The sequence below is a fragment of the Engystomops pustulosus genome, chromosome 3, assembly GCF_040894005.1.
Source record: "Engystomops pustulosus chromosome 3, aEngPut4.maternal, whole genome shotgun sequence".
In the NCBI taxonomy this organism is placed as follows: Eukaryota; Metazoa; Chordata; class Amphibia; order Anura; family Leptodactylidae; genus Engystomops; species Engystomops pustulosus.
This window is the reverse complement of record NC_092413.1, coordinates 7,671,269-7,694,482: the sequence shown is the minus strand read 5'-3', so window position 1 is coordinate 7,694,482 and position 23,214 is coordinate 7,671,269. Positions and strand designations below refer to the sequence as shown.

General features: G+C 49.1%; 1 protein-coding gene across 3 annotated transcripts in view; it reads right to left on the bottom strand.

Annotated features, from left to right (window-relative positions):
• BABAM2 (BRISC and BRCA1 A complex member 2) overlaps window positions 1–23,214 on the bottom strand; it is a 144,398-nt gene that overhangs the window by 17,817 nt on the left and 103,367 nt on the right. For all 3 annotated transcript variants that reach the window (XM_072139940.1, XM_072139938.1, XM_072139939.1), the window contains exons 8-10: window positions 22,289–22,388; window positions 17,768–17,838; window positions 15,012–15,094 (exon numbers count right to left, since the gene is read on the bottom strand). In XM_072139940.1, coding sequence (XP_071996041.1) covers window positions 15,012–15,094; window positions 17,768–17,838; window positions 22,289–22,388 — 254 coding nt within the window. The remainder of the gene's footprint in view (window positions 1–15,011; window positions 15,095–17,767; window positions 17,839–22,288; window positions 22,389–23,214) is intronic.

Sequence of the window (23,214 nt, the reverse complement as noted above, 5' to 3'; positions counted from 1 at the left end):
TTAGGAGATAGATATGAGATAGATAGATAGATAGATAGGAGCTAGATAGATAGATAGATAGATAGATATGAGATAGATAGATAGATAGATAGATAGATATGAGATAGATAGATAGATATGAGATAGATAGATAGGAGATAGATAGATAGATAGATAGGAGATAGATAGATAGATAGGAGATAGATAGATAGATAGATAGATAGATAGATAGATAGGAGATATGAGATAGATAGATAGATAGATAGATAGGAGATAGATAGATAGATAGATAGATAGGAGATATGAGATAGATAGATAGATAGATATATAGATAATTAGGAGATAGATATGAGATAGATAGATAGATAGATAGGAGCTAGATAGATAGATAGATAGATAGATAGATAGATAGATAGATAGATAGATATGAGATAGATAGATAGATATGAGATAGATAGATAGATAGATAGATATGAGATAGATAGATAGATATGAGATAGATAGATAGATAGATATGAGATAGATAGATAGATATGAGATAGATAGATAGATAGATAGATAGGAGATAGATAGATAGATAGATAGGAGATAGATAGATAGATAGATAGGAGATATGAGATAGATAGATAGATAGATAGATAGGAGATAGATAGATAGATAGATAGATAGATAGATAGATAGATAGATAGGAGCTAGATAGATAGATAGATAGATAGATATGAGATAGATAGATAGATATGAGATAGATAGATAGATATGAGATAGATAGATAGATAGATAGATAGATAGATAGATAGATATGAGATAGATAGATAGATAGATAGATAGGAGATAGATAGATAGATAGATAGATAGATAGATAGGAGATAGATAGATAGATAGATAGATAGATAGATAGATAGATATGAGATAGATAGATAGATAGATAGATAGGAGATAGATAGATAGATAGATAGATAGATAGATAGATAGATATGAGATAGATAGATAGATAGATAGATAGGAGATAGATAGATAGATAGATAGATATGAGATAGATAGATATGAGATAGATAGGAGATAGATAGATAGATAGATAGATAGGAGATAGATAGATAGATAGATAGGAGATAGATAGATAGATAGATAGATAGGAGATATGAGATAGATAGATAGATAGATAGATAGGAGATATGAGATAGATAGATAGATAGATAGATAGATAGATAGATAGATAGATAGATAGATAGATAGATATGCAGATAGTTGGAGAAGGTAATTGCCCCTGTGGGGTGATATTATTGGGGGTGATAGTGGTGCAGACCCTCTGGTGATACGGTGCCCGGAGTCTCTCTGTTGTTTCCTTTCCGCTGTGTGACCTTTGCCCGTTTCTCTTGGCACCCAGTCCTGGGCCAGGCAGGTCTATACATTAGGCAGGTGGTGGTGCCCCCGCTGGGTGCTGCGTTTCTCTTATCTCCTCCTTTACAATTCTTGGCACAGTTTCCGGATGCTTCCAATGCAAATAGTAACCGAGCTCAGCCCCTGCACACAGATAAGGAAACCACCAAACACGGGAAAGACCTGCTCCAACACCGCCGCCGCAGGGCTCTGCCTGGCACAGGGGGTCATCTATCAGGCACAGGGCACTGCCTGGCACAGGGGGTCATCTATCAGGGGCAGGGCTCTGCCTGGCACAGGGGGTCATCTATCAGGGGCAGGGCACTGCCTGGCACAGGGGGTCATCTATCAGGTGCAGGGCTCTGCCTGGCACAGGGGGTCAGGGGTCATCTATCAGGTGCAGGGCTCTGCCTGGCACAGGGGGGTCATCTATCAGGTGCAGGGCTCTGCCTGGCACAGGGGGTCAGGGGTCATCTATCAGGTGCAGGGCACCGCCTGGCACAGGGGGTCATCTATCAGGGGCAGGGCTCTGCCTGGCACAGGGGGTCATCTATCAGGCACAGGGCACTGCCTGGCACAGGGGGTCATCTATCAGGGGCAGGGCTCTGCCTGGCACAGGGGGGTCATCTATCAGGCACAGGGCACTGCCTGGCACAGGGGGTCATCTATCAGGCACAGGGCACTGCCTGGCACAGGGGGTCATCTATCAGGCACAGGGCACTGCCTGGCACAGGGGGTCATCTATCAGGGGCAGGGCCTTGCCTGGCACAGGGGGTCATCTATCAGGTGCAGGGCCTTGCCTGGCTCAGGGGGTCATCTATCAGGTGCAGGGCCTTGCCTGGCACAGGGGGTCATCTATCAGGGGCAGGGCCTTGCCTGGCACAGGGGGTCATCTATCAGGCGCAGGGCACTGCCTGGCACAGGGGCTCACCTATCAGTCGCAGGGCACTGCCTGGAACGGGGGGTCGGGGGTCATCTATCAGGTGCAGGGCACTGCCTGGTACAGGGGGTCATCTATCAGGGGCAGGGCCTTGCCTGGCACAGGGGGTCATCTATCAGGTGCAGGGCTCTGCCTGGCACAGGGGGTCATCTATCAGGTGCAGGGCTCTGCCTGGCACAGGGGGTCATCTATCAGGTGCAGGGCCTTGCCTGGCTCAGGGGGTCATCTGCAGGGCCTTGCCTGGCACAGGGGGTCATCTATCAGGGGCAGGGCTCTGCCTTGCACAGGGGGTCATCTATCAGGGGCAGGGCCTTGCCTGGCACAGGGGGTCATCTATCAGGTGCAGGGCTCTGCCTGGCTCAGGGGGCCGGGGGCCATCTATCAGGTGCAGGGCACTGCCTGGCACAGGGGGTCATCTATCAGGCACAGGGCCTTGCCTGGCACAGGGGGTCATCTATCAGGCACAAGGCACTGCCTGGCACAGGGGGTCATCTATCAGGTGCAGGGCACTGTCTGGTACAGGGGCTCACCTATCAGTCGCAGGGCACTGCCTGGCACAGGGGCTCACCTATCAGGCACAGGGCACTGCCTGGCACGGGGGGTCGGGGGTCATCTATCAGGCGGAGGGCTCTGCCTGGCACAGGGGGTCATCTATCAGGTGCAGGGCACTGCCTGGCTCAGGGGGTTATCTATCAGGGGCAGGGCTCTGCCTGGCACAGGGGGTCATCTATCAGGTGAAGGGCACTGCCTGGCACAAGGGGTCATCTATCAGGTGCAGGGCTCTGCCTGGCACAGGGGGTCATCTATCAGGTGAAGGGCACTGCCTGGCACAAGGGGTCATCTATCAGGTGCAGGGCTCTGCCTGGCACAGGGGGTCATCTATCAGGGGCAGGGCTCTGCCTGGCACAGGGGTCATCTATCAGATGCAGGGCACTGCCTGGCACAGGGGGTCATCTATCAGGTGCAGGGCTCTGCCTGGCACAGGGGTCATCTATCAGGCACAGGGCACTGCCTGGCACGGGGGGTCGGGGTCATCTATCAGGCGGAGGGCTCTGCCTGGCACAGGGGGTCATCTATCAGGTGCAGGGCACTGCCTGGCTCAGGGGGTTATCTATCAGGGGCAGGGCTCTGCCTGGCACAGGGGGTCATCTATGAGGTGAAGGGCACTGCCTGGCACAAGGGGTCATCTATCAGGTGCAGGGCTCTGCCTGGCACAGGGGGTCATCTATCAGGTGAAGGGCACTGCCTGGCACAAGGGGTCATCTATCAGGTGCAGGGCACTGCCTGGCACAAGGGGTCATCTATCAGGTGCAGGGCTCTGCCTGGCACAGGGGGTCATCTATCAGGTGCAGGGCTCTGCCTGGCACAGGGGTCATCTATCAGATGCAGGGCACTGCCTGGCACAGGGGGTCATCTATCAGGGGCAGGGCTCTGCCTGGCACAGGGGTCATCTATCAGGTGCAGGGCTCTGCCTGGCACAGGGGTCATCTATCAGGGCTGCTATCGGGCTTACCAAACAGTAAAGCCTAACAGCAAATCCTAGCCTCCCTGTCAGGTGTATGGGAAAGCTGGGGCAGGAAAGGGAAGTATCAGAACATGTCAGCAGATGATGACTCAGGACAGAAGTGAGGAAATGATCTCTTCACCGGTCACTGCTGGGAAGTGTCGCCACATCTGGAGCCCACACGGGACACGGACCCAACATCTGCTCATCAACAGGCACCATGTAAGGGGCAGATGTAACTGCGGAGTCCCTCCTCACACACAGGAGCCAACCTGAGCAAGACAGCTGCAGTGTAAAGCACGGGGGACACCAATAACTCATACAGGAGAGAGGCCAGGACTGGGCTGTAGTCGGACACGGCCCGGGAAAGCTGGGTGATGATGGTGGTGGTTGTCCTCCTCTGTGTCTGTACAGAATGGAGGAAGACTCTGAGATTTTAAGATTTTAGGAGCCCACAATAGAGGCAGTGATGAGACGGCGCTTATCAGGGGTCCTGAGCAATTAACCCTTTGGTTAATAATTACCCCGGGAATCCCAGCCTGTAGAATAGGGGCTGCTGTTAGGATCTAATGAGATAATGAGGAGGGAACTGATGGGAAACCACAAGAAGATCTTCCTGCAGCAAAAGTTCCCAGACAGATAGAAGCATCCTCCCTCCAGAACAAGTGCAGGATTACTATAGGACACATATTGGGGCTTATTTACTAAGGGTCTGCAGGCGCACTTTAGCAGGGGATTGTGCCACACATGATCAGATTTTGGCACAGCTGTGCTGCTTCCATGCGACAGAAATCGAGGGCTGCCGTCGGACGATCCGACTGATTCGGATTGAGTGCGGGATTTAACATTCAAATTGTGTCGCAACCAATGCACTCACATGCAACAGGAAGAAGGGGAACTCCGGGGACCTGAGTGGGGAAGCTACACATGCAGGATATCGGGCGCACGATCTTAGTGACTCCCCGCACAGCGCATTATACACGGACAATGCACTTACACGCACCAGGAAGAAGAAGGTGAACTCCAGGGACCTGAGCGGGGAAGCGACACATGCAGGATATTGGGCGCACGATCTTAGTGACTCCCCGCACAGCGCACTATACACGGACAATGCACTTACATGCACCAGGAAGAAGAAGGTGAACTCCAGGGACCTGAGCGGGGAAGCGACACATGCAGGATATCGGGTGCACGATCTTAGTGACTCCCTGCACAGCGCATTATACACGGACAATGCACTTACATGCACCAGGAAGAAGAAGGTGAACTCCAGGGACCTGAGCGGGGAAGCGACACATGCAGGATATCGGGTGCACGATCTTAGTGACTCCCTGCACAGCGCATTATACACGGACAATGCACTTACATGCACCAGGAAGAAGAAGGTGAACTCCTGGGACCTGAGCGGGGAAGCGACACATGCAGGATATCGGACGCAGGATCTCAGTGACTCCCCGCACAGCGCATTATACGCGGACAATGCACTTACATGCACCAGGAAGAAGAAGGTGAACTCCAGGGACCTGAGCGGGGAAGCGACACATGCAGGATATCGGACGAATCAGTCGGATCATCCGACGGTGCGCCCTCCGAGTACGGAGAACAGACCGACGAAAGTGCGATCCGCGACCCTTAGTAAATAAGCCCCAATATATTATACCCCAGAGCTGCACTCACTATTCTGCTGCTGGTGCAGTCACTGTGTACATACATGACATTACTTATCCTGTACTGATCCTGAGTTACATCCTGTATTATACTCCAGAGCTGCACTCACTATTCTGCTGCTGGTGCAGTCACTGTGTACATACATGACATTACTTATCCTGTACTGATCCTGAGTTACATCATGTATTATACTCCAGAGCTGCACTCACTATTCTGCTGCTGGTGCAGTCACTGTGTACATACATGACATTACTTATCCTGTACTGATCCTGAGTTACATCCTGTATTATACTCCCAGAGCTGCACTCACTATTCTGCTGCTGGTGCAGTCACTGTGTACATACATGACATTACTTATCCTGTACTGATCCTGAGTTACATCCTGTATTATACTCCAGAGCTGCACTCACTATTCTGCTGCTGGTGCAGTCACTGTGTACATACATGACATTACTTATCCTGTACTGATCCTGAGTTACATCCTGTATTATACCCCAGAGCTGCACTCACTATTCTGCTGCTGCTGGTGCAGTCACCGTGTACATACATGACATTACTTATCCTGTACTGATCCTGAGTTACATCCTGTATTATACTCCAGAGCTGCACTCACTATTCTGCTGCTGGTGCAGTCACTGTGTACATACATGACATTACTTATCCTGTACTGATCCTGAGTTACATCATGTATTATACTCCAGAGCTGCACTCACTATTCTGCTGCTGGTGCAGTCACTGTGTACATACATGACATTACTTATCCTGTACTGATCCTGAGTTACATCCTGTATTATACTCCCAGAGCTGCACTCACTATTCTGCTGCTGGTGCAGTCACTGTGTACATACATGACATCACTTATCCTGTACTGATCCTGAGTTACATCCTGTATTATACCCCAGAGCTGCACTCACTATTCTGCTGCTGCTGCAGTCACTGTGTACATACATGACATTACTTATCCTGTACTGATCCTGAGTTACATTCTGTATTATACTCCAGAGCTGCACTCACTATTCTGCTTCCCCAGTGTCTGCACATAAGGTTGGCATATCTTGGGGGTACTATGGTGCAGCTGTGCTGTATAAGAACCTCTTGTTTCATCACCTCGCTGACTCACGCCTCTGGATGTGTATAGTCAGTGACTGATGAGTAATGTCTGTATGGTAGGTGCCAGCAGACCCCGAGTTACTCACTGCTCTGCACGGCTGCTGCTGCTGTCAGCGATTACAATGCTTTTATCTGTGCTGTGTCTTTTTATGGCACACACAGCACCCGGGGCCTATAAATAGCAGAGCTATAGTGGTGAATCAGCCGCGGCTGGATCTCGCCTCGTACAGTGTTTATATAACCGTGACATGAAGTGTCATATTATTTGGTAAGAGGAGAGGAAGGTGAAGCAGGACGTGAGGTGTGAGGTTCTCTGCGCCTCGTGTACCGGGGCAGATACAACACCAGATACTTACAGGAAAATCTCATATTCTCATGGATGGACACATCACAGATACCTGCTCTAGGGATGAGGCAGCTGCCCTGGTGGTCTGGGGATGACCGACCTGCCTTGTAGACCTAGATGTAGGCAAGATTCCTGGTAGTTTAGGGTTACAGAACCTATTCATTTGGGTCTGTATACAGGACTGTGGGGTGCTGGGGCCTGTACACAGGACTGTGGGGTGCTGGGGCCTGTACACAGGACTGTGGGGTGCTGGGGCCTGTACACAGGACTGTGGGGTGCTGGGGCCTGTACACAGGACTGTGGGGTGCAGGGGCCTGTATACAGGACTGTGGGGTGCTGGGGCCTGTACACAGGACTGTGGGGTGCTGGGGCCTGTATACAGGACTGTGGGGTGCAGGGGCCTGTACACAGGACTGTGGGGTGCTGGGGCCTGTATATAGCACTGTGGGGTGCTGGGGCCTGTATACAGGACTGTGGGGTGCAGGGGCCTGTATACAGGACTATGGGGTGCTGGGGTCTGTATACAGGACTGTGGGGTGCTGGGGCCTGTATACAGGACTGTGGGGGTGCAGGGGCCTGTATACAGGACTGTGGGGTGCTGGGGCCTGTATACAGGACTGTGGGGTGCTGGGGCCTGTATACAGGACTGTGGGGTGCTGGGGCCTGTATACAGGACTGTGGGGTGCTGGGGCCTGTATATAGCACTGTGGGGTGCTGGGGCCTGTATATAGCACTGTGGGGTGCTGGGGCCTGTATATAGCACTGTGGGGTGCTGGGGCCTGTATATAGCACTGTGGGGTGCTGGGGCCTGTATACAGCACTGTGGGGTGCTGGGGCCTGTATATAGCACTGTGGGGTGCTGGGGCCTGTATATAGCACTGTGGGGTGCTGGGGCCTGTATATAGCACTGTGGGGTGCTGGGGCCTGTATATAGCACTGTGGGGTGCTGGGGCCTGTATATAGCACTGTGGGGTGCTGGGGTCTGTATATAGCACTGTGGGGTGCTGGGGTCTGTATACAGGACTGTGGGGTGCTGGGGTCTGTATATAGGACTGTGGGGTGCTGGGGCCTGTATATAGCACTGTGGGGTGCTGGGGCCTGTATATAGCACTGTGGGGTGCTGGTGCCTGTATATAGCACTGTGGGGTGCTGGTGCCTGTATATAGCACTGTGGGGTGCTGGTGCCTGTATATAGCACTGTGGGGTGCTGGGACCTGTATATAGCACTGTGGGGTGCTGGGGCCTGTATATAGCACTGTGGGGTGCTGGGGCCTGTATATAGCACTGTGGGGTGCTGGGGCCTGTATATAGCACTGTGGGGTGCTGGGGCCTGTATATAGCAATGTGGGGTGCTGGGGCCTGTATACAGGACTGTGGGGTGCTGGGGCCTGTATATAGCACTGTGGGGTGCTGGGGCCTGTATATAGCACTGTGGGGTGCTGGGGCCTGTATATAGCACTGTGGGGTGCTGGGGCCTGTATATAGCACTGTGGGGTGCTGGTGCCTGTATATAGCACTGTGGGGTGCTGGTGCCTGTATATAGCACTGTGGGGTGCTGGGACCTGTATATAGCACTGTGGGGTGCTGGGGCCTGTATATAGCACTGTGGGGTGCTGGGGCCTGTATATAGCACTGTGGGGTGCTGGGGCCTGTATATAGCACTGTGGGGTGCTGGGGCCTGTATATAGCAATGTGGGGTGCTGGGGCCTGTATACAGGACTGTGGGGTGCTGGGGCCTGTATATAGCACTGTGGGGTGCTGGTGCCTGTATATAGCACTGTGGGGTGCTGGTGCCTGTATATAGCACTGTGGGGTGCTGGTGCCTGTATATAGCACTGTGGGGTGCTGGTGCCTGTATATAGCACTGTGGGGTGCTGGTGCCTGTATATAGCACTGTGGGGTGCTGGGGCCTGTATACAGGACTGTGGGGTGCTGGGGCCTGTATATAGCACTGTGGGGTGCTGGGGCCTGTATATAGCACTGTGGGGTGCTGGTGCCTGTATATAGCACTGTGGGGTGCTGGGACCTGTATATAGCACTGTGGGGTGCTGGGACCTGTATATAGCACTGTGGGGTGCTGGGACCTGTATATAGCACTGTGGGGTGCTGGGGCCTGTATATAGCACTGTGGGGTGCTGGGGCCTGTATATAGCACTGTGGGGTGCTGGGGCCTGTATATAGCACTGTGGGGTGCTGGGGTCTGTATATAGCACTGTGGGGTGCTGGGGTCTGTATACAGGACTGTGGGGTGCTGGGGTCTGTATATAGGACTGTGGGGTGCTGGGGTCTGTATATAGCACTGTGGGGTGCTGGGGCCTGTATATAGCACTGTGGGGTGCTGGGACCTGTATATAGCACTGTGGGGTGCTGGGGCCTGTATATAGCACTGTGGGGTGCTGGGGCCTGTATATAGCACTGTGGGGTGCTGGGGCCTGTATATAGCACTGTGGGGTGCTGGGGCCTGTATATAGCACTGTGGGGTGCTGGGGCCTGTATATAGCACTGTGGGGTGCTGGGGCCTGTATATAGCACTGTGGGGTGCTGGGGTCTGTATATAGCACTGTGGGGTGCTGGGGTCTGTATACAGGACTGTGGGGTGCTGGGGCCTGTATATAGCACTGTGGGGTGCTGGGACCTGTATATAGCACTGTGGGGTGCTGGGGCCTGTATATAGCACTGTGGGGTGCTGGGGCCTGTATATAGCACTGTGGGGTGCTGGGGCCTGTATATAGCACTGTGGGGTGCTGGGGCCTGTATATAGCACTGTGGGGTGCTGGTGCCTGTATATAGCACTGTGGGGTGCTGGTGCCTGTATATAGCACTGTGGGGTGCTGGTGCCTGTATATAGCACTGTGGGGTGCTGGGACCTGTATATAGCACTGTGGGGTGCTGGGGCCTGTATATAGCACTGTGGGGTGCTGGGGCCTGTATATAGCACTGTGGGGTGCTGGGGCCTGTATATAGCACTGTGGGGTGCTGGGGCCTGTATATAGCAATGTGGGGTGCTGGGGCCTGTATACAGGACTGTGGGGTGCTGGGGCCTGTATATAGCACTGTGGGGTGCTGGGGCCTGTATATAGCACTGTGGGGTGCTGGGGCCTGTATATAGCACTGTGGGGTGCTGGGGCCTGTATATAGCACTGTGGGGTGCTGGGGCCTGTATATAGCACTGTGGGGTCCTGGGGCCTGTATATAGCACTGTGGGGTGCTGGGACCTGTATATAGCACTGTGGGGTGCTGGGGCCTGTATATAGCACTGTGGGGTGCTGGGGCCTGTATATAGCACTGTGGGGTGCTGGTGCCTGTATATAGCACTGTGGGGTGCTGGTGCCTGTATATAGCACTGTGGGGTGCTGGGACCTGTATATAGCACTGTGGGGTGCTGGGACCTGTATATAGCACTGTGGGGTGCTGGGACCTGTATATAGCACTGTGGGGTGCTGGTGCCTGTATATAGCACTGTGGGGTGCTGGTGCCTGTATATAGCACTGTGGGGTGCTGGTGCCTGTATATAGCACTGTGGGGTGCTGGGGCCTGTATACAGGACTGTGGGGTGCTGGGGCCTGTATATAGCACTGTGGGGTGCTGGGGCCTGTATATAGCACTGTGGGGTGCTGGGACCTGTATATAGCACTGTGGGGTGCTGGGACCTGTATATAGCACTGTGGGGTGCTGGGACCTGTATACAGCACTGTGGGGTGCTGGGGCCTGTATATAGCACTGTGGGGTGCTGGGACCTGTATATAGCACTGTGGGGTGCTGGGGCCTGTATATAGCACTGTGGGGTGCTGGGACCTGTATACAGGACAGTGGGGTGCTGGGGCCTGTATATAGCACTGTGGGGTGCTGGGGCCTGTATATAGCACTGTGGGGTGCTGGGGTCTGTATATAGCACTGTGGGGTGCTGGGACCTGTATATAGCACTGTGGGGTGCTGGGACCTGTATATAGCACTGTGGGGTGCTGGGGCCTGTATATAGCACTGTGGGGTGCTGGGGCCTGTATATAGCACTGTGGGGTGCTGGGGCCTGTATATAGCACTGTGGGGTGCTGGGGTCTGTATACAGCACTGTGGGGTGCTGGGGCCTGTATATAGCACTGTGGGGTGCTGGGACCTGTATATAGCACTGTGGGGTGCTGGGGCCTGTATATAGCACTGTGGGGTGCTGGGGCCTGTATATAGCACTGTGGGGTGCTGGTGCCTGTATATAGCACTGTGGGGTGCTGGGGCCTGTATATAGCACTGTGGGGTGCTGGGACCTGTATATAGCACTGTGGGGTGCTGGGACCTGTATATAGCACTGTGGGGTGCTGGGACCTGTATATAGCACTGTGGGGTGCTGGGGCCTGTATATAGCACTGTGGGGTGCTGGGGCCTGTATATAGCACTGTGGGGTACTGGGGCCTGTATATAGCACTGTGGGGTGCTGGGGTCTGTATATAGCACTGTGGGGTCCTGGGGCCTGTATATAGCACTGTGGGGTGCTGGGACCTGTATATAGCACTGTGGGGTGCTGGGACCTGTATATAGCACTGTGGGGTGCTGGGGCCTGTATATAGCACTGTGGGGTGCTGGGGCCTGTATATAGCACTGTGGGGTGCTGGGGCCTGTATATAGCACTGTGGGGTGCTGGGGTCTGTATATAGCACTGTGGGGTGCTGGGACCTGTATATAGCACTGTGGGGTGCTGGTGCCTGTATATAGCACTGTGGGGTGCTGGTGCCTGTATATAGCACTGTGGGGTGCTGGTGCCTGTATATAGCACTGTGGGGTGCTGGGGTCTGTATATAGCACTGTGGGGTGCTGGGGCCTGTATACAGGACTGTGGGGTGCTGGGGCCTGTATATAGCACTGTGGGGTGCTGGGGCCTGTATATAGCACTGTGGGGTGCTGGGGCCTGTATATAGCACTGTGGGGTGCTGGGGCCTGTATATAGCACTGTGGGGTGCTGGGGCCTGTATATAGCACTGTGGGGTGCTGTATCATACATGTGGCTCGGCTTCGCTCACTTCTTCTTCTGCTTATAGGATCGCAGTCTCCATGACAATAAAAACACAAGCCCCAAAACACGACCTCACGTCCCACAACTCGCTGGGTGTGAGGATGGAAAGATGTAGCTCATCCCCCAAATGTCTGCAGCCAGAAATCCAGGGGAGCGCTGGTCATCACTGCCGCCATGTCCTGCTGTATACAGCATGTATATACCTGTACACTGAGGGCTGGGGGTATATTACATGTATATACCTGTACACTGAGGGCTGGGGGTATATTACATGTATATACCTGTACACTCAGGGCTGGGGGTATATTACATGTATATACCTGTACACTCAGGGCTGGGGGTATATTACATGTATATACCTGTATACTCAGGGCTGGGGGTATATTACATGTATATACCTGTACACTCAGGGCTGGGGGTATATTACATGTATATACCTGTACACTCAGGGCTGGGGGTATATTACATGTATATACCTGTACACTCAGGGCTGGGGGTATATTACATGTATATACCTGTATACTGTACACTCAGAGCCTGGGGGGGAGGTATATTACATGTATATACCTGTACACTCAGAGCTGGGGGGGGGGGGGGAGGTATATTACATGTATATACCTGTACACTGAGGGCTGGGGGTATATTACATGTATATACCTGTACACTGAGGGCTGGGGGTATATTACATGTATATACCTGTATACTGTACACTCAGAGCTGGGGGGGGGAGGTATTTTACATGTATATACCTGTACGCTCAGGGCTGGGGGTATATTACATGTATATACCTGTACACTCAGAGCTGGGGGGGGGGGAGGTATATTACATGTATATACCTGTACACTCAGGGCTGGGGGGTATATTACATGTATATACCTGTACGCTCAGGGCTGGGGGTATATTACATGTATATACCTGTACACTCAGGGCTGGGGGTATATTACATGTATATACCTGTACACTGAGGGCTGGGGGTATATTACATGTATATACCTGTATACTCAGGGCTGGGGGTATATTACATGTATATACCTGTACACTGAGGGCTGGGGGTATATTACATGTATATACCTGTACACTCAGGGCTGGGGGTATATTACATGTATATACCTGTACACTCAGGGCTGGGGGTATATTACATGTATATACCTGTATACTCAGGGCTGGGGGTATATTACATGTATATACCTGTACACTCAGGGCTGGGGGTATATTACATGTATATACCTGTACGCTCAGGGCTGGGGGTATATTACATGTATATACCTGTACACTCAGGGCTGGGGGTATATTACATGTATATACCTGTATACTGTACACTCAGAGCCTGGGGGGGAGGTATATTACATGTATATACCTGTACACTCAGAGCTGGGGGGGGGGGGGGAGGTATATTACATGTATATACCTGTACACTGAGGGCTGGGGGTATATTACATGTATATACCTGTACACTGAGGGCTGGGGGTATATTACATGTATATACCTGTATACTGTACACTCAGAGCTGGGGGGGGGAGGTATATTACATGTATATACCTGTACACTCAGAGCTGGGGGGGGGGGGGAGGTATATTACATGTATATACCTGTACACTCAGGGCTGGGGGGTATATTACATGTATATACCTGTACGCTCAGGGCTGGGGGTATATTACATGTATATACCTGTACACTCAGGGCTGGGGGTATATTACATGTATATACCTGTACACTGAGGGCTGGGGGTATATTACATGTATATACCTGTATACTCAGGGCTGGGGGTATATTACATGTATATACCTGTACACTGAGGGCTGGGGGTATATTACATGTATATACCTGTACACTCAGGGCTGGGGGTATATTACATGTATATACCTGTACACTCAGGGCTGGGGGTATATTACATGTATATACCTGTACACTCAGGGCTGGGGGTATATTACATGTATATACCTGTATACTCAGGGCTGGGGGGTATATTACATGTATATACCTGTACACTCAGGGCTGGGGGTATATTACATGTATATACCTGTACACTCAGGGCTGGGGGTATATTACATGTATATACCTGTACACTGAGGGCTGGGGGTATATTACATGTATATACCTGTACACTGAGGGCTGGGGGTATATTACATGTATATACCTGTACACTCAGGGCTGGGGGTATATTACATGTATATACCTGTACACTCAGGGCTGGGGGTATATTACATGTATATACCTGTACACTGAGGGCTGGGGGTATATTACATGTATATACCTGTACACTGAGGGCTGGGGGTATATAACATGTATATACCTGTATACTGAGGGCTGGGGGTATATAACATGTATATACCTGTATACTCAGGGCTGGGGGTATATTACATGTATATACCTGTACACTGAGGGCTGGGGGTATATTACATGTATATACCTGTACACTGAGGGCTGGGGGTATATTACATGTATATACCTGTACACTCAGGGCTGGGGGTATATTACATGTATATACCTGTATACTCAGGGCTGGGGGGTATATTACATGTATATACCTGTACACTGAGGGCTGGGGGTATATTACATGTATATACCTGTACACTGAGGGCTGGGGGTATATTACATGTATATACCTGTACACTGAGGGCTGGGGGTATATTACATGTATATACCTGTATACTCAGGGCTGGGGGTATATTACATGTATATACCTGTACACTGAGGGCTGGGGGTATATTACATGTATATACCTGTACACTGAGGGCTGGGGGTATATTACATGTATATACCTGTACACTCAGGGCTGGGGGTATATTACATGTATATACCTGTATACTGAGGGCTGGGGGTATATAACATGTATATACCTGTATACTGTACACTCAGAGCTGGGGGGGGGGGGGAGGTATATTACATGTATATACCTGTACACTCAGGGCTGGGGGTATATTACATGTATATACCTGTATACTCAGGGCTGGGGGGTATATTACATGTATATACCTGTACACTGAGGGCTGGGGGTATGTTACATGTATATACCTGTGTATAGTGCTGCATACTATGGGGGGCTGGGGGCCTGTATATGAAGGCCCGGGGGCCGTATACTCACTGTGCACCAGGAAGCAGAAGTCCTTCCAGGTAAGTAGCAGCGTGAGCTTTGTGAAGCCCTCGGCGTCGTACTCCACCACCCCCCTGCCAGGAGAGAGGAGAGCAAAGAGTTAATAAGGACAACTGCACCCAGGAGAGAGACGGGGCAAACACATGTATACAAGAGAGTGGGGGAGCCCCTCATAGGTCACTAATACCCCTCTACCCCCACTCCTGGGTCCCGAACATCATCCCAGTCCTGCAGCCAAATATCATGGATTATAATCTAGGAGTAACATACTCATAATATAGGTACAGATAGTGCTGCCTCCCTGTATCTACACATAATGATATAGGTACAGATAGTACTGCCTTCCTGTATCTACACATAATGATATAGGTACAGATAGTACTGCCTTCCTGTATCTACACATAATGATATAGGTACAGATAGTGCTGCCTTCCTGTATCTACACGTAACGATATAGGTACAGATAGTGCTGCCTCCCTGTATCTACACATAATGATATAGGTACAGATAGTGCTGCCTCCCTGTATCTACACATAATAATATAGGTACAGATAGTGCTGCCTCCCTGTATCTACACATAATAATATAGGTACAGATAGTGCTGCTTCCCTGTATCTACACATAATAATGTAGGTACAGATAGTGCTGCCTCCCTGTATCTCCACATAATGATATAGGTACAGATAGTGCTGCTTCCCTGTATCTACACATAATAATATAGGTACAGATAGTGCTGCTTCCCTGTATCTACACATAATAATATAGGTACAGATAGTGCTGCTTCCCTGTATCTCCACATAATGATATAGGTACAGATAGTGCTGCTTCCCTGTATCTACACATAATAATATAGGTACAGATAGTGCTGCCTCCCTGTATCTCCACATAATGATATAGGTACAGATAGTGCTGCCTCCCTGTATCTCCACATAATGATATAGGTACAGATAGTGCTGCCTCCCTGTATCTACACATAATGATATAGGTACAGATAGTGCTGCCTCCCTGTATCTCTACATAATGATATAGGTACAGATAGTGCTGCCTCCCTGTATCTCTACATAATAATATAGGTACAGATAGTGCTGCCTCCATGTATCTCCACATAATGATATAGGTACAGATAGTGCTGCCTCCCTGTATCTCCACATAATGATATAGGTACAGATAGTGCTGCCTCCCTGTATCTCCACATAATGATATAGGTACAGATAGTGCTGCCTCCCTGTATCTCCACATAATGATATAGGTACAGAGAGTGCTGCCTTCCTGTATCTCCACATAATAATATAGGTACAGATAGTACTGCTTCCCTGTATCTCCACATAATAATATAGGTACAGATAGTGCTGCCTCCCTGTATCTCCACATAATGATATAGGTACCGATAGTGCTGTCTACCTGTATCTCCACATAATAATATAGGTACAGATAGTACTGCTTCCCTGTATCTCCACATAATAATATAGGTACCGATAGTGCTGCCTTCCTGTATCTCCACATAATGATATAGGTACAGAGAGTGCTGCCTTCCTGTATCTCCACATAATAATATAGGTACAGATAGTACTGCCTCCCTGTATCTCCACATAATGATATAGGTACAGATAGTGCTGCCTCCCTGTATCTCCACATAATGATATAGGTACAGATAGTGCTGCCTCCCTGTATCTCTACATAATGATATAGGTACAGATAGTGCTGCCTCCCTGTATCTCCACATGATATAGGTACAGATAGTGCTGCCTCCCTGTATCTCCACATAATGATATAGGTACAGATAGTGCTGCCTCCCTGTATCTCCACATAATAATATAGGTACAGATAGTGCTGCCTCCCTGTATCTCCACATAATGATATAGGTACAGAGAGTGCTGCCTTCCTGTATCTCCACATAATAATATAGGTACAGATAGTACTGCTTCCCTGTATCTACACATAATAATATAGGTACAGATAGTGCTGCCTCCCTGTATCTCCACATAATAATATAGTTACAGATAGTGCTGCCTCCCTGTATCTACACATAATAATATAGGTACAGATAGTGCTGCCTCCCTGTATCTCCACATAATAATATAGGTACAGATAGTGCTGCCTCCCTGTATCTCCACATAATAATATAGGTACAGATAGTGCTGCCTCCCTGTATCTCTACATAATGATATAGGTACAGATAGTGCTGCCTCCCTGTATCTCCACATAATGATATAGGTACAGATAGTGCTGCCTCCCTGTATCTCCACATAATAATATAGGTACAGATAGTGCTGCCTCCCTGTATCTCCACATAATGATATAGGTACAGAGAGTGCTGCCTTCCTGTATCTCCACATAATAATATAGGTACAGATAGTACTGCTTCCCTGTATCTACACATAATAATATAGGTACAGATAGTGCTGCCTCCCTGTATCTCCACATAATAATATAGTTACAGATAGTGCTGCCTCCCTGTATCTACACATAATAATATAGGTACAGATAGTGCTGCCTCCCTGTATCTCCACATAATAATATAGGTACAGATAGTGCTGCCTCCCTGTATCTCCACATAATAATATAGGTACAGATAGTGCTGCCTCCCTGTATCTCCACATAATAATATAGGTACAGATAGTGCTGCCTCCCTGTATCTCCACATAATGATATAGGTACCGATAGTGCTGTCTACCTGTGTAAATGATGTAGATTCAGATACTTTTCCCAAACAGGTAGGTGAGAGAAGGAAGAAAGTAAGTACTCACGTTCCAAAATGGCTGAGAAAAGCTGCGATGTATTCCCTTCTCTTGTGGTATCCCTGAATGACGTACTGCACCTACAGAGAAGAGCAGAAGGATCGTAAGAAGGTCCCATCCTGGGTCCACATACTTATCTGCCGGGCATTAAAGGGGAACTACAACAAGTCCTGTTCAGATTCTGGGAAAGCTGAGTGGCCGCTATGTAATGTCCTGTCCGCCCCCCCCCCCTTCCCCCAGCAGGTGCCACACAGGCCACGTGGACGCCAGCCCCATAAACATTATAGGTTCGGAAACACCTGCTACATTGTAGAGCAGTAAATCTGGGCTCGTGGCGTTTTCCACGTCTCGGCCACGGTCTGACCCTGATTTTTTTTTTTTGTAAGAAGTTCTGAGTGAACTTGGCAGGCGATGGGGGAGACCGTGTCATGTGTTTTCTCTGGCAGCGGGCGGCTGGATTTCCTCGGCTGTGCGGAGAGAGGCGCGGGCAGCGACTAATCCTGTAATGTGCGGGATGATCCACGGCCATGGAGGCAACAGAGAAGGGCGCGGGATGGAATCAAACTGGCAACAAATGTGCCACAATGTATCCACTATGGAGATGGATAGCAATATGCAAATAGGCTCAATCAAAACTGTTCTGTTTGTTTGGACCTAAAGTTCCAATGGGTGTCATGGTAACAGACTACAAACAATCCCTGTGTAGTCTGATCCCGCAGGCATATTCCCTTCTTATCATAGAGGGAGGGGATGGAGAGAACTGCGCAGCTGTCATTGTCGTGCAGCACAGTTCTCTCTATAACCAGGCCGATCACTTTATAAATGATCCGTAAGGGGAGCAAGGAAAACGTTTGAACGAATTTCACTCTCTGAAGGTGGGCGGGGCTGACTACTAAGGGGTTGTCTGTAGTCAGAAACCAAATGGAAGAATAAAAGAGTGACGATACAGTTTGGGAAATAATTCATTAATATAAGCATAAAAATAAGAATATAAAATGTCTGCTAATAGAGGAGACCCAAGCCTTAATGTATATGGATAAGCAATGTAATCGCGCTGCAATGTTGTCAGGGATCATCACACACGTCACAGTTCACACGTAGAGATACGGCCGGTAAGATGGATGAGAGCCGCGTACAGTCAGACTGTGCCACCACTAAGACACAACTAAGACCTCGCTGGGGTTTGTGGTCAGCGGAGAACAACAGAAACTAAAGAAGACAATTTACAGCCTGTGATCAACTCTGAGCTGCTTTTTCCAGTTTACACCAAGACTTCAAGGGACTTTCCAACAAAGTAATGAAGGTTATTAGTGGAAAGATCCTTTAATCATCAAAAAGGAACTGGGTACAAACGTGACTTATCCTGAACTGATCATACACACATGCAGAATAGTGAGTGCAGCTCTGGGGTATAATACAGGATGTAACTCAGGATCAGTACAGGATAAGTAATGTCATGTATGTACACAGTGACTGCACCAGCAGCAGAATAGTGAGTGCAGCTCTGGGTATAATACAGGATGTAACTCAGGATCAGTACAGGATAAGTAATGTCATGTATGTACACAGTGACTGCACCAGCAGCAGAATAGTGAGTGCAGCTCTGGGGTATAATACAGGATGTAACTCAGGATCAGTACAGGATAAGTAATGTCATGTATGTGCACAGTGACTGCACCAGCAGCAGAATAGTGAGTGCAGCTCTGGGTATAATACAGGATGTAACTCAGGATCAGTACAGGATAAGTAATGTCATGTATGTACACAGTGACTGCACCAGCAGCAGAATAGTGAGTGCAGCTCTGGGGTATAATACAGGATGTAACTCAGGATCAGTACAGGATAAGTAATGTCATGTATGTACACAGTGACTGCACCAGCAGCAGAATAGTGAGTGCAGCTCTGGAGTATAATACAGGATGTAACTCAGGATCAGTACAGGATAAGTAATGTCATGTATGTACAATGACTGCACCAGCAGCAGAATAGTGAGTGCAGCTCTGGGGTATAATACAGGATGTAACTCAGGATCAGTACAGGATAAGTAATGTCATGTATGTACAATGACTGCACCAGCAGCAGAATAGTGACTGCAGCTCTGGGGTATAATACAGGATGTAACTCAGGATCAGTACAGGATAAGTAATGTCATGTATGTACACAGTGACTGCACCAGCAGCAGAATAGTGAGTGCAGCTCTGGAGTATAATACAGGATGTAACTCAGGATCAGTAGAGGATAAGTAATGTCATGTATGTACACAATGACTGCACCAGCAGCAGAATAGTGAGTGCAGCTCTGGGGTATAATACAGGATGTAACTCAGGATCAGTACAGGATAAGTAATGTCATGTATGTACACAGTGACTGCACCAGCAGCAGAATAGTGAGTGCAGCTCTGGAGTATAATACAGGATGTAACTCAGGATCAGTACAGGATAAGTAATGTCATGTATGTACACAGTGACTGCACCAGCAGCAGAATAGTGAGTGCAGTCTGGGGTATAATGCAGGATGTATCTCAGGATCAGTACAGGATAAGTAATGTCATGTATGTACACAGTGACTGCACCAGCAGCAGAATAGTGAGTGCAGTCTGGGGTATAATGCAGGATGTAACTCAGGATCAGTACAGGATAAGTAATGTCATGTATGTACACAGTGACTGCACCAGCAGCAGAATAGTGAGTGCAGCTCTGGGGTATAATACAGGATGTAACTCAGGATCAGTACAGGATAAGTAATGTCATGTATGTACACAGTGACTGCACCAGCAGCAGAATAGTGAGTGCAGCTCTGGAGTATAATACAGGATGTAACTCAGGATCAGTACAGGATAAGTAATGTCATGTATGTACACAGTGAATAGTGAGCGCAGCTCTGGAGTATAATACTGGATGTAACTCAGGATCACTACAGGATAAGTAATGTCATGTATGTACACAGTGACTGCACCAGCAGCAGAATAGTTAGTGCAGCTCTGAGGTATAATACAGGATGTAACTCAGGATCACTACAGGGTAAGTAATGTCATGTATGTACACAGTGACTGCACCAGCAGCAGAATAGTGAGTGCAGCTCTGGGGTATAATACAGGATGTAACTCAGGATCGGTACAGGATAAGTAATGTCATGTATGTACACAGTGACTGCACCAGCAGCAGAGTAGTGAGTGCAGCTCTGGGGTATAATACAGGAGGTAACTCAGGATCAGTACAGGATAAGTAATGTCATGTATGTACACAGTGACTGCACCAGCAGCAGAATAGTGAGTGCAGCTCTGGAGTATAATACAGGATGTAACTCAGGATCAGTACAGGATAAGTAATGTCATGTATGTACACAGTGACTGCACCAGCAGCAGAATAGTGAGTGCAGCTCTGGGGTATAATACAGGATGTAACTCAGGATCAGTACAGGATAAGTAATGTCATGTTTGTACACAGTGACTGCACCAGCAGCAGAGTAGTGAGTGCAGCTCTGGGGTGTAATACAGGATGTAACTCAGGATCAGTACAGGATAAGTAATGTCATGTATGTACACAGTGACTGCACCAGCAGCAGAATAGTGAGTGCAGCTCTGGGGTATAATACAGGATGTAACTCAGGATCAGTACAGGATAAGTAATGTCATGTATGTACACAGTGACTGCACCAGCAGCAGAATAGTGAGTGCAGCTCTGGAGTATAATACAGGATGTAACTCAGGATCAGTACAGGATAAGTAATGTCATGTATGTACACAATGACTGCACCAGCAGCAGAATAGTGAGTGCAGCTCTGGAGTATAATACAGGATGTAACTCAGGATCAGTACAGGATAAGTAATGTCATGTATGTACACAGTGACTGCACCAGCAGCAGAATAGTGAGTGCAGCTCTGGAGTATAATACAGGATGTAACTCAGGATCAGTACAGGATAAGTAATGTCATGTATGTACACAGTGACTGCACCAGCAGCAGAATAGTGAGTGCAGCTCTGGGGTATAATACAGGAGGTAACTCAGGATCAGTACAGGATAAGTAATGTCATGTATGTACACAGTGACTGCACCAGCAGCAGAGTAGTGAGTGCAGCTCTGGGGTATAATACAGGAGGTAACTCAGGATCAGTACAGGATAAGTAATGTCATGTATGTACACAGTGACTGCACCAGCAGCAGAATAGTGAGTGCAGCTCTGGGGTATAATACAGGATGTAACTCAGGACGAGTACAGGAAAAGTAATGTCATGTATGTACACAGTGACAGCACCAGCAGAAGAATAGTGAGTGCAGCTCTGGAGTATAATACAGGATGTAACTCAGGATCAGTACAGGATAAGTAATGTCATGTATGTACACAGTAACTGCACCAGCAGCAGAATAGTGAGTGCAGCTCTGGAGTATAATACAGGATGTAACTCAGGATCAGTACAGGATAAGTAATGTCATGTATGTACACAGTGACTGCACCAGCAGCAGAATAGTGAGTGCAGCTGTGGAATATCTTTAGCATACAGGGAAGACAACCCTCATCCTCCTCCTTACCTTATTGGTCAGTAACTGGCAGATCTGCGGCACATAATCTATCAGGCAGCCACCGCTTGGGAATGCTGGGATGTGAAGAGCGGAGGATCCCCCGAGGGCGCTGCAATGAGACAAGACGAGTCCTCAGTATAATAGTCATTACATGAATACACACAGTCTAAGTGGCTGATAAAAGAGAACAACAGACCCCAAAGACATCAAAAAAATGGGGTCCTGCAAGTGTTCGGAACACGAGCCTAAGGCCCTTCACTCCTATAGGGGTCCCGTTCTCCGGGCAGTCGCAGAAGGATCCCCTACTGTAGGGACATGAGAGAGCAGGATCCCCTATAGTGGGGACATGAGATACCCGGATCCCCTATAGTAGGGACATGAGATATCAGGATCCCTCATTGTAGGGACATGAGATATCAGGATCCCCCCTAATGTAGGGACATGTGATAGCAGGATCCCCTATTGTAAGGACATGTGATAGCAGGATCCCCTATTGTAAGGACATGTGATAGCATGATCCCCTATTGTAGGGACATGAGATAGCAGGATCCCCTATTGTAGGGACACGAGATAGCAGGATCCCCTATTGTAGGGACATGAGATAGTAGGATCCCCTATTGTAGGGGCATGTGATAAGAGGATCCCCTATTGTAGGGGCATGTGATAGCAGGATCCCCTATTGTAGGGACATGTGATAGCAGGATCCCCTATTGTAGGGACATGTGATAGCAGGATCCCCTATTGTAGGGACATGTGATAGCAGGATCCCCTATTGTAGGGACATGTGATAGCAGGATCCCCTATTGTAGGCACATGAGATAGCAGGATCCCCTATTGTAGGCACATGAGATAGCAGGATCCCCTATTGTAGGCACATGAGATAGCAGGATCCCCTATTGTAGGCAGATGAGATAGCAGGATCCCCTATTGTAGGG